The 17,968-nt window shown below is 41.2% G+C and overlaps 1 protein-coding gene across 1 annotated transcript; it reads left to right on the top strand.

Annotated features, from left to right (window-relative positions):
• Positions 1-8,596: 8,596 nt before the first annotated feature.
• Positions 8,597-15,211, top strand: LOC129640845 (rho GTPase-activating protein 20-like). Its single transcript, XM_055565833.1, has 3 exons — positions 8,597-8,778; positions 9,723-9,887; positions 15,058-15,211. The coding sequence occupies exons 1-3, from the start codon at positions 8,597-8,599 to the stop codon at positions 15,209-15,211; spliced, it is 501 nt and encodes a 166-aa protein (XP_055421808.1).
• The last annotated feature ends 2,757 nt before the right edge of the window (positions 15,212-17,968 follow it).

The following is a 17,968-nucleotide window of genomic DNA, read 5'->3' as shown; positions in this document are numbered from 1 at the left end:
TAAGACAGATGAAGAAAGACAAATACCATATAATTTATCTTACATGGAATATAAGAAAAAAAAAAAACAAAAACAAACTCATAGATTCAGAGAACAGACTGCTGGTTACCAGAAGGGAAGGGGTTGAAGGAGGGTGAGATGAAGGAAGGGGATCAAGTGTATGGTGATGGCTGGTTACTAGACTTACTGATTACTTTGTACTGTACGCCAATATTGATTTGTAATATTGTCTATCTGAAGTTTGTATGAATATGATATACTAATTTTACCTCATTTTTTTTTTTAATTGAGAAAAAGGAACAGAAGGATACAGAAGTTTAGTAAGACTTTAAGGAGAGTCTAGATATCACAGATGAAATTCAAAAGTTAGTATTCCAAAAGGTGGGCCATTTAAAAGATAAAACATAAGCATAAGCCAAAAAAGAAAAAAAGAAAAACCTAAACCTAAACTTCAGGGCAGAAACTTTGCTTTTTCCCTCCTTCCTGTCTCGGCAGGATCTGACTGATCGTTAGTGTAAGGAGAAAGACTGCAGCTGCGGTGGGAAGTGGTGCCAAGAGTTGCAGCTGCAGAAATTTCTTGCTTTTTTCACTTTTAATGTATAAAATTAATACATATGCAAGTTTGTTTTTTTTTTAAAACCAAACAGTACAGAGTTGTGCTGAATGAAAAGTTCTCTACCTGACCTCATTCTCCTACTCCCCATATCTAATTCAGCTCCCCACTTTTAAACGTTTTTTTTTTAATTCTGCTGCTAGTTATTACCATACCTCTGAAACTTACGTTAGTTCTTCCACCTCTTGTTCATCAACTTTAGACAGTATCTACTGAGAGATGATAAACTTAGTTCATATTTCTTTATCTATCCATTGCTAAGTTTTTCCAGTCACAGTATTTTGGTACTTCTGGTGGTTATCTATAATTTTAAAGAATATGCTTAGTCTCCATATTTTGTTACATCAATTTTAGATAGCGTATCTTGAGAAGGTGAGAAAAATTTGTGTCTGACATAACCTTCCACATGTGTCTGCTGCCTTTAACATTCAAACTTCCTTTTTCTTTTTTACAAGATCAATGTGAATATTAGATTCTCTTTTATAGTTATTATTGTCTTCCAAGTTTTATTTATATGCTGATTCTATAATCTGAAATAGCATTTACATTACTGCATTATGAATTACTACTTACTGAAACATTAAATAGCTTTATTTATTGAGAAAAATAAGGACTCTATATCATAAGATGGAAAGATGAATGTTCCAAGTGTCAAGGTCAAATCAGATTCCTTAAATTCAATCTTCAAGACTTTCAAATAAATTACTCATTTAGGCAATGATACTATGACCAACCTAGACAGCATATTAAAAAGCAACATTACTCTGCCAACAAAGGTCTGTCTAGTCAAAGCTATAGTTTTTCCAGTAGTCATGTATGGATGTGAGAGTTGGACTATAAAGAAAGCTGAGCATTGAAGAATGATGCTTTTGAACTGTGGTGTTGGAGAAGATTCTTGAGAGTCCCTTGGACTGCAGCGAGATCCAACCAGTCCATCCTCAAGGAAATCAGTCCTGAATATTCATTGGAAGGACTGATGCTGAAGCTGAAACGCCCATACTTTGGCCACCTGATGCGAAGAACTGACTCATTGGAAAAGAACCTGATGCTGGGAAAGATTGAAGGCAGGAGGAGAAGGGGACGACAGAGGATGAGATGATTGGATGGCATCACTGACTTGATGGACATGAGTCTGAGCAAGCTCTGGGAGTTGGTAATGGACAGGGAAGCCTGGCATGCTGCAGTCCATGGGGTTGCAAAGAGTTGGACACGACTGAGCAACTGAACTGAACTGACCTTTAATTTCTAAGAAATCTTTCTTTGATTATTCTTGTTTCCTAACCACTTATTATTTGGGTTCTTGACCTGCAGATATCAAGTTTTGGAGGGCAGGGAGTTTAATCAAAAAATTTTTTTCAGTTCTCTTAAGTAAAGAGACTCCTGTTTTCTTCAGGGGTCAATTTAAATCTGCTCCACTTGGACCTTCTTATATTTTGCTGTTGGTATCTTCTAAACATCATGGTTTTTCCATGCACATGCATGATGACAAAGATTAATACTGGTTGCATAACTTTCATCTGTGCTATCAGACCTCTCCCATGAATGAAGAGGTGGATGGCAGGGTTTATGTGCATAGAAGCTAGTACTGTAGGCCCTATGTGTCCACAGACTCCACATCCACGGATTCAACCAACCTAAGATAAAAAAGTGTTCCCCTCAAAATTCCAGAAAATTCCAAAAAGCAATATTTAAATTTGCTGTGCACTGGCAACTATGTAAATATTTACTATGTAATATTTACATTATATTTGCCTTGCATCTATAGATTATAAGATTATCATCTATAGATGATATAAAGCATACAGAAGGATGTGCACAGGTTATATGTAAATACTACACCACTTTACACCAGGCACTTGAATAGCCATGTATTGCAGTATCCACAGGGCATACTGGGTAGAATTAACCCCTCATAGATACTGAGGTATGACTGTATTTTTTAAAGGTAAGTTTAAATATTTAGTTCACTGTGTATTTTTTTTTTGAAATTTGAAATACATTTTAATGTATATTTTTTAAATTCGACTTTTAAAAATGATGCATGATATATCAGTTATTTTATTTATTTCATTTTTTGTATGCCAGGATTCACTCACTGTTTAGAAATCTGCCTTCAACCGAGGGCTTGAAGGTTAAACATAATTTCCAGGTATGGTCAGCAGAGGGCAGCCAAGGGTAGTGGAACAAGTGCTCACTGCCGAGGATTGGTCTCCCTCTTTGTGAAGGCAGCAATCAATCAGCAGGCAGCAGCAGGAGAGAAGTTCCTCACAGCGACAGTGACCCAGAATGGGGATGGGTTGGAGAGGCAGTGGAAAGGTTCAACCACAATTCATTCTGGTATCTGTCATTAGAGACGTGAACAACTGGACATCAGGAGGTGAATCATCAGTTAGAGTACTTTCAAGTCCTGCCTGCTCCCCCCAGTCTGTCTAAAGCCCAAGTAAGGGTCCTTAAAGTAACAGGAGTGTACTATCCACCTTGGGAGATGATACACACTTCCTGTCTGAGCGTTGGCCCACGTTTCCAGCTTTGGCTAAGGGTACCACGACCTGCCATTTTGAGGAGAAGAGTGTGTGTGTGTGTGTGTGTGTGTGTGTGTGTGTGTGTCTGTGTGTCTGTGTGTGAGTCACTCAGTCACATCCGACTCTTTGTAACCCCATGGACTTGGGGTTGCAAGCCATGGAGCTTGCTGGGCTCCTCTGTCCATGAAATTCTCCAGGCAAGAATACTGGAGAGGGTTGCCATTTCCTTTTCCAGGGCATCTTCCCAACCCAGGGATCGAACCAGGGTCTCCAGCATTGCAGGTGAATTCTTTACTGCCTGAGTACAATGCTGACAGTTAATGAAAACAGATACATTCCAATTAAATAATCTGGGAACCAACCTAAACGTGAGGTGGCTTAGATACACGTCCTTCCTCCAGAGAGCAAACATTCGCTAGTTGTGGAAACACCATAGGACTTTTAAATTAGACAAACGCGCCTCTATGAATTGTTAGATCCATGACTCTCAGTTACCTAACTTTACTGAGCCTCAGTTTCTCTGTTTGTAAAGCTATAAATAATGATTCTTACCTCACAAATCTGCTGCAAAGAAATCAGATGACATACGTCAACCCCTGAGAGGGAGCACGCAGCTCCCCGCGCGTCAGTCAGCACTGGCGCCTGTTCATCTCCCTGCCTCGCCATGGGGGGATCGCCATGAGACTGTGTTCTGTTTTGCAATACCAAGTCTCACAGTCTCCTAAGAGTATGACTAACATTAACTGAGGGACTACTGCCGGGGTCCAGCCCCAGCTGATCCAGGGTATTCGAAGGAGAGACGGCGTAGGCGAGGGTCAGGGAACAACTGCTTAATTAAACGTTAATTAAGGATATAAAGAGTAATAGAATGAGGATAGCTCAGTAGGAAAATTCAGTGGAGAAAAGAGGCTGAGTAGCTTGGTTTACGCGGGGGACCAATAAAACTTCAAGACAAGAAGTTTGCACCACTTACGTAGGCCACAGGCGTCCTTCCGTTCTCCCGAAGGAGAGGAGACACTGAGGCCTCCCCGGTCGGATCTTAGAAGCCCAGGCATAATTAGTAAGCATGGTGGGTTCCGCGCTCCAGATGGAGACTCAACCAGAGTGAGAGAGAGAGAGACATGGGGAGACCAGTCTTTCGAGGAACTGATCCCAATTCTTTATTTTCCATGGTCTACTTTTATACACTGAGATGTTATGCAAAAGTCACGTGGGGTCAGCAGTCCTGACTTTTATCAAAGTCAGGTGCTTCATACAAATGTATACAGAGGTCTTAGGGGTGTTACATCATCTTCTGGCCAGGGGGCCTGCTGACAATTTACGACCCTCTCCTTGTGACAGCGGTCAGTCAACCAGGACACTTATTTCTCCAGGGGTGATTATTCTTAAAACAGACGCCACCCAAATAAAGTTACATTCCTATAGGGTGAGGGTGTAGTGGGTTTTAGTTAAGGAAAGAATTTACTTAGCCTAAGGTCTAACGTGATTTATATCAAACGTTAATACTTATTTCTTCTATATATTCATTAATGTGTGTAAGGGCAGGGGATATGGAGACTTAGCAACAAACATTGGCTCAACAAATGAAAAACCCTTCACCAATACGATTTCTAATCAGCCCATTACACTTATACTAATAATTTTCCAACTTTTCTAAAGAACCTGTTTTTAGAAGGTTTAAAGCATCTCGTGCCTCTCACAGTTGGGAGGCTGTGAGCAATCACATGTGGCCGGACAAGCCTGTCAGGCAGGCTAGAGAACTTTCAGAGGAGTTTGTAGGTTAAAACACTCCTATCACGCCCAGGAATTACTATTAACTGGAGCTCTAAGTTAACTCCTTCTCCGAAAGAGGTGGTGGGGGACAGCCCCCTGTAAAGTCAGAGGTGTAGGTGAGAGCACAAAGTAGTAAAGTAGGCAGGCTCTGGTTATGGGGGTAGATGCTCGAGGATTTCCAGGGGGACTCCTGAGGCTCGATCCCGCCTTTGCGTATGTCGAGCCTCCTTGCTCGTGACCTTTGCCATGGGCGGAGTGCCTCACGCCGGCCCCCAACAGACTACTGTGCTAGGAAGCATAGTGAGTTTTCCAAAGTATTATCTAATTTTAATACCAAGCCTATTCGGTAGGTACTTTTACTATCATCTCTCTTTTACAAATGAGGACATTGTAAACGGGTTTTCCTTGTCTTCTCGTGTATGTAGTGAAGAGCAAGGAGGGAGTCAAAGCTGGGGAACTGGGATCCAAAACTCACGTTCTTGACAATACACCATCCATTTTCCAATACAGATATTTAATCAAAAATTTAAAAATCTAAGGGAAAAAGCAGAATTAAGAAAATAGTCTTGTCTTTGCAATGTGTTTAAATGTTGGTATTACTGGCATAGGATCAAGTCTTCTATTTGATATTTAGGGCAAGAGTTCAACGTTCAATGAAATAAAACACTTTGTTATTCCATTTAGTTCTTTCAAAAATTAAAACAACTAGTAATGGTATTTTGGTAAAAATTAAGCTTTAAAGTTAACTACTATATAACTAAGGAAAGCTCCCTTGATCTTTCTGAGAAAAAAGTTTTATCTCTTTCGCTTCACTCCAAGGGAAAGATGATAAAAGAACGCTTCTTTCTCAATGGATACCTAAAACACAACCACTATCCTGGTTACATGAAGGTCACACAAAACACTTTCCACAAATACAGGTGCTTTGGATCTGATGGCTCAGAACCTCTGGAGGAGGATAGCCTAAAAAGTCTGAAACAGATCAAAACTGATTACCAGTGAATAGATTCCAGAAGGGGAGTTTTCTTGGCTCTGAGTGCTCTGAAGGAGTAAGACAGAAAATGGAGATAATCTGGGAATTGGGGAAAGTGCAGAGATGTGTCTGTCTGCATTTCTTGCCTTAAATAGATTCTGCCAGACCCTTGATAAGAGGCCAGAAAGTGTTGCCCAATGAGCCTCTATGGTTCTAAATACAGTCCAGCATGTCCAGTGGCCCCATCCCTTTAAAAGCAGTAAGCAGTCTCTGGAGGCCACTATTTGCTGCTTCCATGCTTGGGTTTCCCAGGTGGTGCTAGTGGTAAAGAACCTGCCTGCCATGCCAGTTTGGTTTTAAGATGATAGGCCTTTAACAAGGTCATAAAAACTACAAAGACCTTTACTTCTGGCCTCCACCTACCTTTTCAGACTTACTTCACCTTCTTATACCTCTTGTTTGTGTCTCCACCCCGTAAACTCTTTCCTGTCTCTGAAATGTCATAGATCCGAGTTCTATCCCTTTGGCATGAAATTTGAAACATCCTCTCACCAAACACTTTTTTCTTCCTCTTCTCCCTTTTTCCCTTTCTCATTCTCCCTCTCTGTCTCTCCTCCTGTCTCCATCCCTCTTTCTCCCTCCCACGCCTCACCAATTCTCTAATTAATTCCAAATTAACTTAAAAGCTCATTTCGCATGAGTCCTTCAGAGAAGCCTTCCTCGCCTGCCCTCTCCACAAAGTCAGGTGTCTAGTCTCAGTGGTAATTGCTCATCTCACTCTCTAATTTTTCTTTGTAGTACCTATCAGAGTCTGGCATTAAGATTTACTGGTGAGACTGTTTAATTTCTGTCTCCTCCACCTAAATCTAGAGTTGAGCTAGAATCCCTTTTGCTCCCTCTGCCCAGACCTAACCAAATGCCTTTCCTTTAGCGCAGGTTCAAAGACTGTTGAACAAATGAAGGGAAAGAGAGACTACTTGAGATGATCCTTTGTCCCCTACAACCACGGCAGAAAGCTATCTCACTGATTTATTCAATAAAATGTTCTGAATTCTTCCCATGTGCCAATGCCTGTGAGAATTAAATGATATATCAAAAATAGACTCATTCCTTGAAGTCCTTAAGAGTCTGCATGCATCCTCAATTGATTCAGTCATGTCTGGCTCTTTGCAATTCCATGGACTATAGCCCGCCAGGCTCCTATTGTCCATGGGATTCTCCAGGCAAGAATACTGCAGTGAGTTGCCATGCCCTCCTCCAGGGAATCTTCCCCACCCAGGAACTGAACCCACATCTCCTGTGTCTTCTGCATTGCAGGTGGATTCTTTACCCACTTTGCCACCTTGGAAGCCCCTGAAAGAGTCTAGTGGGGAATATAAAATATGTATTCAGATTAATATTATAAGAGCCAACAAGAGAAACCACAAACTGCCACATGGTCAAATTTCAGGTCTCCGCCATTGTCAAAGGAAAGAGACCGTCCTCAGGAGAAGAGGTTAGGGGCCTTGCTGCCCAGAAGCTGCGTGACCCCTGGGTTGGCTGGAGCTGATCCTTCATTACTATTATACTGGGCTTCTTGCCCTCACAGGTATCCAGACTAACTGAGTGGCAGCCTCCTCAACTGTACAATGGTCAATTTTCTAGTGGAAGGAGAATACTGTCTTTATTTTCCTTAAACACAAGATACCATTGCTGTTGTTATTTGCTAAGTCGGGTCCAGCTCTTCGTGACCTCGTAGACTGTAGACCACCAGGCTCCGCTGTCCTTGGGATTCTCCAGGAAAGAATCGTGGAGTGGGTTGCCTTGTCCTTCTCTAGAGGATCTTGCTCCCAAGAATCAACCCCTCGTCTCCTGCATTTGCAGACAGATTCTTTACCCCTGAGTTACCAGGGAAGACTTACAACTACCATACAGTCGTGCATTTACACTCCTAGGCCTTTAACCTAGAGAAATGGATCCTTGCATCAACACCAAAAAAAGTGTATACAAATGTTTGCTGCAGCTTTATTTGTAATGGCCCCAAACTGAAGACAGCACAGGCGTTCCCCAACATGGTTAAACAAACCCGGATACATCATTCTCATGGACTGCTACTGAGAGGTACAAGGAAATGAACTATTAATACCTGCAACAGTCTAGATGAATCTCCATTTATGCTGAGCAGGGAGCAAAACGGGAGCAAATCCCAAAATGTTACATCCTGTATGATCCCGTTGATATAACGTTCTCGAAAGGGCAAAAATAAAGGAGAAAACTTAGTGGCTGCAGGGATTAAAGAGGTGGCAGAAGTGGAGGGGAGTCTGTGTGGCTGTAAAGGATCACTGAGGTGATGGAAACGTGCTGTATCTTGACCGTTTCAATGTTAATATCCTAGTTATATTGTACTATAGAGAGATACTACCATCGCGGAAAACTGGTAAAAGGTTATAGACTCTGTGTTATTTCTTGCAACTGTGTGTGAACCTAGAGTTATTTCAAAGTAAAAATATTAATTAAGAAAAATCAAAGCGTCAGTCGCTCAGTCATGTCCAGCTCTTTGCGACCCCATGGACTGTAGCCCAGCAGGCTCCTCTGTCCATGGGATTCTCCAGGCAAGAATACTGGAGTGGGTTGCCATTCCCTTCTCCAAAAACATTGAAAGATAGGTGTAAAGTCAGGGAAACAAACATTAAAGCTTGTCAGCTATGGCATGAGCCTCACAATGTTGACATCATAATGGCCAGTGACCTGGACTACTACAGAATCCTCAGGCTTCATGGGTTTGTTCACAGTACTCTGCCGAGTATTGTAGACACACTCAGCTTTCAGTGCCGAGAATTGGGAGAAAAAAGGATTTTCACGGCAATCAAAACGCACTTTGAACTTATTGGTTGTCATTCAAGGTTTTACCACATCAGGTAATCCTTTAATATACTATTTTTTTTTATCATCAAAACAAACTGGTGTTCACAGTGAATTTTATTTTGTTTCTTCTAAGACATGAACTAATTTTTAACTTCAGCATGGGTTTCATGAAAAGCTACTGGCGTTCCTAAGATTCATACTGCGGAACACAAGTGAGCAGCTTTACATCTTCAGGGTGGGCCAGGGTGTAGGGGGACATTTTCTTGGCTTCAAGCCTAGAATTTTCTGTAGATCTATGAAAATATCTGCTCTATTTATCAAAGGATCTTTATGTTCAGTGTAACGTATTTGTTTTGATGAGGCAGTTCTATGAGACCTTAGCTCAATCAACGAATAACTAGGCACTGCCTAGTATTTAGAAACTTTTTTGATGTTTCCAGTATTATTTCGCTGATCTTAGAGAATTTTCCCCAAAATTTGAATATTGATTTAGATATGATTGAAGTCAGTTTTCCAGAATCCTCGGTTATCTAAAATTTTAGACCATCATGAAACCAAGTTGTAATTACTTCTTGGCAGATCTCCATATCTTTTTATCTCTAATAGGCCACACATTATCCTATTTTGTGTGGTTATTGGGTTTTTAACGTTGTCTGTTTTTGCCTTCCTGCCATCGTCTCTACCTTTGGCCTCTTGGTTCTCCTCTTCCTAAGAGTTCATGACCAGCTCCGCTCCTTTCTCTGTTCCCTGCCTCTAAGAGTCCGCATGCCCAAGGGCTTTGTCCTTGAACTTGTCGCCTGTCCGCATCAACTGCCCGAGTGACCTCATTTCTCTCAGTAACTTTCTATAGCTTGCTGATTCCTGGATTTGAGCTGTGAAGCCCTGTTTGGGAGACTGAGGCTTCTTTTTAAAGTTGTGTCGATCTTGACATTTAACATAAACCCCATCGTATATCTGACCAGTGACTCGTTGTTCTGTGGTATTTGATGTTTTTCAGAAGCCCTTCCGTTGAGGTGGCCACCAAGAGGGAGAGTACTTCATCATCCGAGGGAGCCAACGGTACCCTGCTGATCCACAGCCCCGCAGAACTCAAAAGCGGCTGGAGGAAGCAGAAGCGGTACCTCTCCTCATTTAGTGATGCGTTGCCTACGTCTAATACCATGTGAGTACATATTACATGCTTTCCTAACTAGTATAAAATGGCACCTCTGCTAACCTTGAGGAAAATATGACAGGCAAGGTCTCTCTTCTCTGTGACTTAGATGATAAAAAAAGGAGAGGGGGAAAGGAGAGATTGCGTCGTGCTTGTGATACAAGGTAGATACCATGAGCATCATGAAGGGGACCATGAAGACGATGGGACCATATTTGAAAGGGGTTGTTCAGCAGGACCTCTCAAGAAGCCAGCCTCTAAGCTAGACCTGTGGCTTGAGAAGCAGCCTCCATTCTCAGCCAAGGCGGCTGAGCCTTCGAGGCTGAGGGAGCAGCAGGCTTTGACTGGGTGCAGCTGGGCCCCGTGGATGGGGTAGTTCTGGGAAGGCCAATGTGACCGGAGCCTAAAGTAAGGGGCATGACATTAGATATAACACTGTAGTCAGGGGTCCAGCCACACAGGGTCCCCACAGGCCACAGTAAGGGGTTAAAATACATGCTGAAAGGTGTTTAACTAGGATAGTAACCATATCTGACATATACTTTTTAGCAAAGCTTTCTGGCTATCGGAAGACGAGAGATTTTGGAGTAAGCAAGGGTGGAAGCAGGGAGACTAGTTAGGGAGGCAACAGTCCTGTGAACAGTATCAAGGACTTCACCCTGGGGTTGGTGGTAAAAACAAAAGATTCAGCCACACAGATGTGGAATATATGTTGGAGACAGAACCAGCGGGGTGCACTTTCCTCCCAACCCTCAACATAGATGCAACTAACACCATAGACTTGGTGGCTTAACAAAAGAAATGTGTTCCCTTATAGTTCTGGAGGCTGGAAATCCACAATAAGGTACCTGTATGATGAGGCTCTAGTGAGAGCTCTCTTCCTGCCTTGCAGATGGCTGTCTTCTCATTGTGTGCTCACAAGGCATTTCCTTGGTGCCAATAAGCCCACCATCCTACTGGATTTGAATCTTACCCTTTATGACCTCATTAGCCTCCATGACATCCTCCAAAGCTCATTTTCCAAATATAGTCTCATTTGCAGGGAGGGCGTCACTGTATTAAGGACTTTAGCAGCCAGGAGGGGCGGGGGACACAGTTCCCCCACTGCAGTAACCACAGCACTGAGTCCTTGTTCTTCACACAAGTTTTGGAAAAAGACCTAGAAGATCATTCCCACAGTAACATTTAGGTGTATTCATGATTATTATTAATATAAAATTTTTTTTTCAGAAGGAAATAACTAAAAAGAAATCACCTCCCGTGATAACAAACACATCTCTTCCTGTCATGCCTCATTCTTAGATGGAATATTGTATCCTGCCTTGAATCAATCTGTTCAAATTAATAATCTGAGTGTAGCACCTAGTTTTGCCACTTAGCCATAAGAAGAGGTGGGGACACTGAGGTTCCCTATTGCCTCAGCTCACCTTCAGACTTCAGTGGAAAACTCACTCATCTTGAGGCTGATGCCATAGAAATTAACACAAATGGAATAAATGGTTTACTAACTTCTCCCTATGCATTTGATGAGAATAAGTACATTTTAGTTTCTAGGTAATAATAAGGGGGATTTAAATATTTATTTCTTCACAGAGAAATTATATTTCTCCAATTGTGGGATGTTAATATTCAATTAAAATTATTTTGAGATTTTTTTTAGTCATTTTTTCCCATATTACAAACATTAGAAACATCTGTTCTCAAGAATTAATCTCATGAATTCTTCAACATCATTTTGATATTCATTAGAATGCTAATAAGCTATCTTTCAAATAAAATGATTACTTTTATTTTTTATAACAGGATCTACTTTATAAATATTACGATATTAATACTAGCAGAGGCCTATGAAGAATTAACAAATAGGAAGGGACCATACATAGCCAACACCACTTTTAGACATCACTATCCTCACATTTAGTTGTTACAGAATACAGAAACAATAAAAAATGAATGTTATTTAGATCAAAAGATAATTTACTATTAACTTACCAGTGAAACAGCAGACAGTTACACACCATACCACAATCTCTATTTCCAAGCATCTAAAGGAACAGTCTTGTGTTGGAATAGGGGAAGTCTGCCTAGAATCCCAGAAACTCCACAAACCATTGGGGCTTACCTTCCAGTATGAGGAGAAGGGCAGAGTTAGAGATGGTTATATAGCCTCACTGTCTCAATGGACTTGAATCTGAGCAAACTCGCGGGATAGTAAGGTCAGGGGAGCCTGGCATTCTGCAGTCCATGGGGTTGCAAACAGTCTGACATGACTTAGCAACTGAAGAACAACAACAAAGAGGAAAGGAGAGGGGTGTGGGAATCCGTAGTAAGGGATACACAATAAAAATTTTAAATGTAGTCCTCCTCTTCCTTCTCATCCTTCAGTCATTTTATATTAGATTCGTTCTAACTTGTGAGAGAATCTCATTAAGTCATGACTAAGGCTGAAGAAATACAATGAGACCCTAGGAGAATCCACTGCAGTATAAAGTTTTGTTGTCTTAAACATTTCCAAGCTGGCATCTAGCTTTGTTGGTATAGTGTCATGAGATTTATCATGTCAGTCTGCAAATTAAAGAACAATCCCGTCAGAAAGCCTGGTGGCTCCTGGAGAAGAGTTGAGGCTGAGGATAGGAAAGAGGAGAAGGGTACCTCAGGGAAGCTGAGGTCCACACCGATGGAGGCCAAGTGGGTAGGAGCACAGGCTCGTGATTTAGGCTGTCTGAGTTCAAATCCTGGTTCTGTTGCTTTGGGAAATTGACTTAACCTCACCTGTAAAATGGAGCTGCTGCTGCTAAGTCGATGCAGTCGTGTCCGACTCTGTGCAACCCCATAGATGGCAGCCCACCAGGCTCCCCCGTCCCTGGGATTCTCCAGGCAAGAATACTGGAGTGGGTTGCCATTTCCTTCTCTAATGCATGAAAGTCAAAAGTGAAAGTGAAGTCACTCAGTCATGTCCGACTCTTACCGACTCCATGGACTGCAGCCTACCAGGCTACTCCGCCCATGGGATTTTCCAGGCAAGAGTACTGGAGTGGGGTGCCATTGCTTTCTCCTAAAATGCAGCTACTAAAGACTACTTGGTGTAGTTGACCATTAAATGAAAAAAATGTTTATAAAAGTCTTAGAACAATGCTCACTATATGGTAAATACTCAGTGTTACTGAAGAATGCAAACCATGCTCTGGGCTTTTGGATAACTCCTTGATTTGGTTTCAAGGGAGTGAATGATCTTGGCGCTTCACTTCACTAAGAAGAGAATTATTGAAATGCCTTTTCCCAGGTCAGTGTATTTGGACGGTTCCACACAGTACCTTGGGTGTCAACACACTTAGACATCTACATGAGAAAAAAAAACCTATAAAACCCAGCAGATAGGCATCTATCTTTCCCATTAACTGAAAGTCGCTCAGTCGTGTCCTACTCTTTGCGACCCCATGGAGTATACAGTCCATGGAATTCTCCAGGCCAGATACTGGAGTGAGTAGCCTTTCCCTTCTCCAGAGGATCTTCCCAACCCAGGAATCGAACGGGTGTGTCCTGCATTGCAGGTGGATTCTTTACCACCTATCAGGGAAGCCCTCTTTCCCATTGGGCATATATTTTTAATTTGAAAATGCTTTTAGAGTTACTATATAGAAAAATAATTTTATTTGATAATTGTGTTTCATAAAATCTTCAAATACACAGGCACAGGGTAAAAATGTTGAAATCAGATGTAGAAAAAACCCACCTTGTATTGCAAAGCAGATTTCCATCATATTTATATTCATAGTGCCCACTGAATCAAGATTATCCTTCAAGTGGGCTCCCTGCAAAATTATTTTCATTTCATAAGTCCCATTGAAGAGTTGGAGCTTTAACTGTTCCCTGAACCAGAAGAATCAAAGGCATTTCTGCACACGAGGTATCTCGGATCTCATTCTACATTTAGTGTGTCTACATGTGGTTCTGAATTGTAGAAGTTCCAGAGCTGTGCACCCCAGTTACCTCGGCATCTTTCATAGGGCTTGTAGCTATCTAAATCTCAGGCCCGCCAAGAGTTAAATTTGTGAATTAACCAAGAGATATGGTGGTTTCCATGTTAGAAGTCAAAAGAGAATCAGCAGAAACTGTCAGAGAGCAGATTCATTGGTGACCTTCTGACTCCCCAGAGGTAAATGGGAAAGATGTCTCTCATCTATGCAGAAGACATCCTGGCCACTGATCTGAGGTTGACTGACTGACTGATTGATTGAGTTTTAAGTTGGGGTTCAATTTGTATGCTAACAATTTTTCGGTTTTTACCTATAAGAGAAAATGTTATGAACAAAATTTACGAAAGGAAATTTAAAATAACCTATGCTAGAAAATAAAACATCTTGTTTAAAAAATTAAAGTTGAAAATGTATTTTAAATCTCTCTAGTCTAGCCTTTATTATTATTATTATTATTTGGTCTCTGTTAAGGAAATAGTTGTGTAACTATTTTTATTTTTATTTTTTTTAGTTCTACCAGTTTATTGCTACCAACCCGTGACCCTCCACCCTCATACACACATGCTCAGTCATGTAACCCCATGGACTGCAGCCTGCCAGGCTCCTCTGTCCATGGACTTTTCCAGGCAAGAATACTGGAGTGGGTTGCCATTTCCTTCTCCAGTGTAACTATTTTTATAAACCATATATCATGCATGTATTTTGGTTCAGCCTCTCAATACTTTTTGACATATGCAAGACATGAATGAATAATAAACTAATTATAATAATTACAAACATATTTGTATATTTTCTACATTTATATTATTATAATTATAAAATGCTAAATATTTACATTTATATAAGATTTATTTTTAATATAATATATAATAATAAATATGAGACTGATAAATGAGTTAATGGTTCTCTAAAAAAGCTCTAAGATATAAAGGATGGTCTATACTCATTACTTAACATTCAGAAAATGTCTATTCCCACCATGAAGGAAGTGTTTTCAGGGACTCTCTGGACCAGCCTCCGCTGAACACGTATTTTTGAAAAGGTCTATCAAATGCCTAGCCACGCCATCCACAGTGAGAAATAGAGATGAAGGAGGCATGCTTGGCCCTCCAGCAATAAGAAACACCATCTTAGCATGAACACAGCTGCTCCCATTACGTTTCAGAAACAAACTAACAGAGGCATTATTTGGTTCTTTCCAGGTATAAAAAGAACTTTAAGATAAAAGATAAAACACCACTGAGCACCACATGGACTGACAACCGTATACACAAGGCTGGTGAAGCCGGCGTCGTTGCCAGAAAGTCCTTTGTCCTGGGCTGGCCCAGGGTGAACTTTGTGGCCCCCTCCAGGTGAGACCTACAGCTTGGTGTCCTGGATCTATGTGGGTTCAAAAGGAGGACATTTTAATCTGATTGTCTATTAAGCCAGTGACTCACTTCTTGACTGACCATAATGACACATACGGGCTTCCCTGGTGGCTCAGTGGTCAAGAATCTGCCTGTAATGCAGGAGACTTGCGGAAGACCCGCCCACTCAATCCCTGGGTCAGGAAGATCCCCTGGAGGTGGAAATGGCAACCCACTCCAGCATTCTGCCTAGGAAATCCCATGGACAGAGGAGCCTGGCGGGCTACAGTCCATGCGGTCACAAGAAGAGTCAGACACGACTGAGTGACATAAACAACAACAAATGACACATATGCCTTGTACTTTTCCCTCCTAAAAAGGTTTTCATGTGCAAATGCATGCATATGGATAGTAAATAGTGGAAATGACTGGAGTGATTTCCTTTGGTTTTGATCAGTGGTTTTTCAGATGGGCTATGTGAGCTCCTTGGGAAGCCAGATCCTCTTGTGTTCATGGTATCCTTGTATGAGGAAGGAGGATCATGAGAGCAAGACTCTAGGACCCCTCACCAATATCCTGCCCTCAATCCAATCCCGATTATCTTTCTTGAAAAAGTACAATTATATTTGAAAAACTGACTTTATACTCCCAAATTAATTCCCTTTAAAATGGGACTTAATTATACACATAACATTAATTGTGTCATCAAATAGTAAGTTGCCTGAATTGCTGTGTACAAATAATCTTATTTGGTGTGTGTAGAAGGGTGACAATAAAACAAAGCTACGATTCCATGGAGTACAGGTCAGTTTTCCAATTACATTCTTAGACTGGAGTGAGGATGGGGAATGTGACTATCCCAAGTTGACAGTCCCGGGTTCGCCAGTGCCATGAAACATTCACAACTGCCATTTGGAACAACCATACCCCGTATCTCAGTCTCGTGCGCACACTGGGCCCTCCTCACACGCACTTGACACACTTTCTTGTCCTCCTCACCTGACCACCAAGATCTCTTGTATCATCAGAGAGCTAAGACAACTAAAATGCTGCCAAGTGGTAAACTGACTAAATGCTAGAATTCAGCTGTTGACTTAATGAAAACTTTGAAAGCTTTTGGGGAAGAAATATGTATTTGTATCATTCTCTGTATGTCTGCTTTCCATGACTTATTTCTCTAAAGATCCAGTTCCTATTGCTTAAACATCTTTTCCATGTTTTAAGTGAATGGAAGCAGTTTCATTTGGGAATGTGCAATTTCTGATAAGGGAGTGTCCAAGAAACTTTTTTCCTAGTGAGGCTAGAAAGGAGGAAGCCAGGTTTACACATGTTATTTAGGTTTAAAAGCTGTGCGAGAACATACACGGCATTCATAACAATGCCTGACACCTAGTGCTTTGGCCATTTGCTATTTTACTCTTCTGCAGGTTGCCATGAGTAATTAGCAGCTGTGTTCGGGTATATATGCAGGTTGGGAGCTCAGAGGGCACTCTACTTCCTGGTGAAACAGTTCTTGAAATGGGGATGGGGGGTAGGAGCAGTGTTTTGGTAGGAATATAAAATGTGGCAGCCATAGGAGAACATACATATTCTGGGTATATATCCAAGAGAAATGAAAACTTACATCCACACAAAAAATTTATACACAAACGCTCATAGCTGCTTTATCCACCACAGCCAAAAAAAAAAAAAAAAAAAAAAAAAAAAAAAAAATTGGAAATAGCCTAAGTGTTTATCAACTAATGAATGTATAAACCAAACCTGGTATGGGGCCTGAGGATGGAGGAGACTGGGGTGTGACTCCTTAATGCACACAGGGTTTGCCATTTGGTAGTGAAAATATTCCAGAAGTAGATAATGGTGATGGTTGCACAATCTTGTTAATCTACCGATGATCACTAATTGTCAGTTTTATGTTATGCATAATTTACCACAATAAATAAAATTTAGTAAGTGATAAGTCTGTGTATGAATGAGCCTAAAACATTTTCAGCTCTGGATAATTAAATGCTACACAAACTTTAGCACAGAAAATGCTAATCTTTAACAATTTAGCAGTAGATTGATCTGCATCAGAGGATCATAGTAATGAAGAATAAGTTTCCTAGAAACTAATTTCATATATTACAATTTACTATATGGTACACACATAAAGTGGGCTGGAAGAAGCACAAGCTGGAATCAAGATTGTGGGAGAAATATCAATAACCTCAGATATGCAGATGACACCACCTTTATGGCAGAAAGTGAAGAGGAACTCAAAAGCCTCTTGATGAAAGTGAAAGTGGAGAGTGAAAAAGTTGGCTTAAAGCTCCACATTCAGAAAACGAAGATCATGGCATCTGGTCCCATCACTTCATGGCAAATAGATGGGGAAACAGTGGAAACAGTGTCAGACTTTATTTTGGGGGGCTCCAAAATCACTGCATATGGTGATTGAAGCCATGAAATTAAAAGACACTTGCTGCTTGGAAGAAAAGTTATGACCAACCTAGATAGCACATTCAAAAGCAGAGACATTACTTCGCCAACAAAGGTCCGTCTAGTCAAGGCTATGGTTTTTCCAGTGGTCATGTATGGATGTGAGAGTTGGACTGTGAAGAAAGCTGAGTGCCGAAGAATTGATGCTTTTGAGCTGTGGTGTTGGAGAAGACTCTTGAGAGTCCCTTGGACTGCAAGGAGATGCAACCAGTCCATTCTGAAGGAGATCAGCCCTGGGATTTCTTAGGAGGGAATGATGCTGAGGCTGAAACTCCAGTACTTT

The sequence above is a fragment of the Bubalus kerabau genome, unplaced genomic scaffold (assembly GCF_029407905.1).
Source record: "Bubalus kerabau isolate K-KA32 ecotype Philippines breed swamp buffalo unplaced genomic scaffold, PCC_UOA_SB_1v2 scaffold_50, whole genome shotgun sequence".
In the NCBI taxonomy this organism is placed as follows: domain Eukaryota; kingdom Metazoa; phylum Chordata; class Mammalia; order Artiodactyla; family Bovidae; genus Bubalus; species Bubalus kerabau.
This window is presented reverse-complemented; position numbering and strand designations above follow the sequence as displayed.

What these genes read in the sequence shown, in the direction of transcription:
- LOC129640845 (XM_055565833.1), top strand. Translation starts at nt 8,597, where the DNA reads ATGGCCAGTGACCTGGACTACTACAGAATCCTCAGGCTTCATGGGTTT. An exon ending in TCAAGGTTTTACCACATCAG is followed by an intron (nt 8,779 to 9,722) that starts GTAATCCTTTAA and finishes GATGTTTTTCAG; the next exon opens with AAGCCCTTCCGTTGAGGTGG. An exon ending in TTGCCTACGTCTAATACCAT is followed by an intron (nt 9,888 to 15,057) that starts GTGAGTACATAT and finishes GGTTCTTTCCAG; the next exon opens with GTATAAAAAGAACTTTAAGA.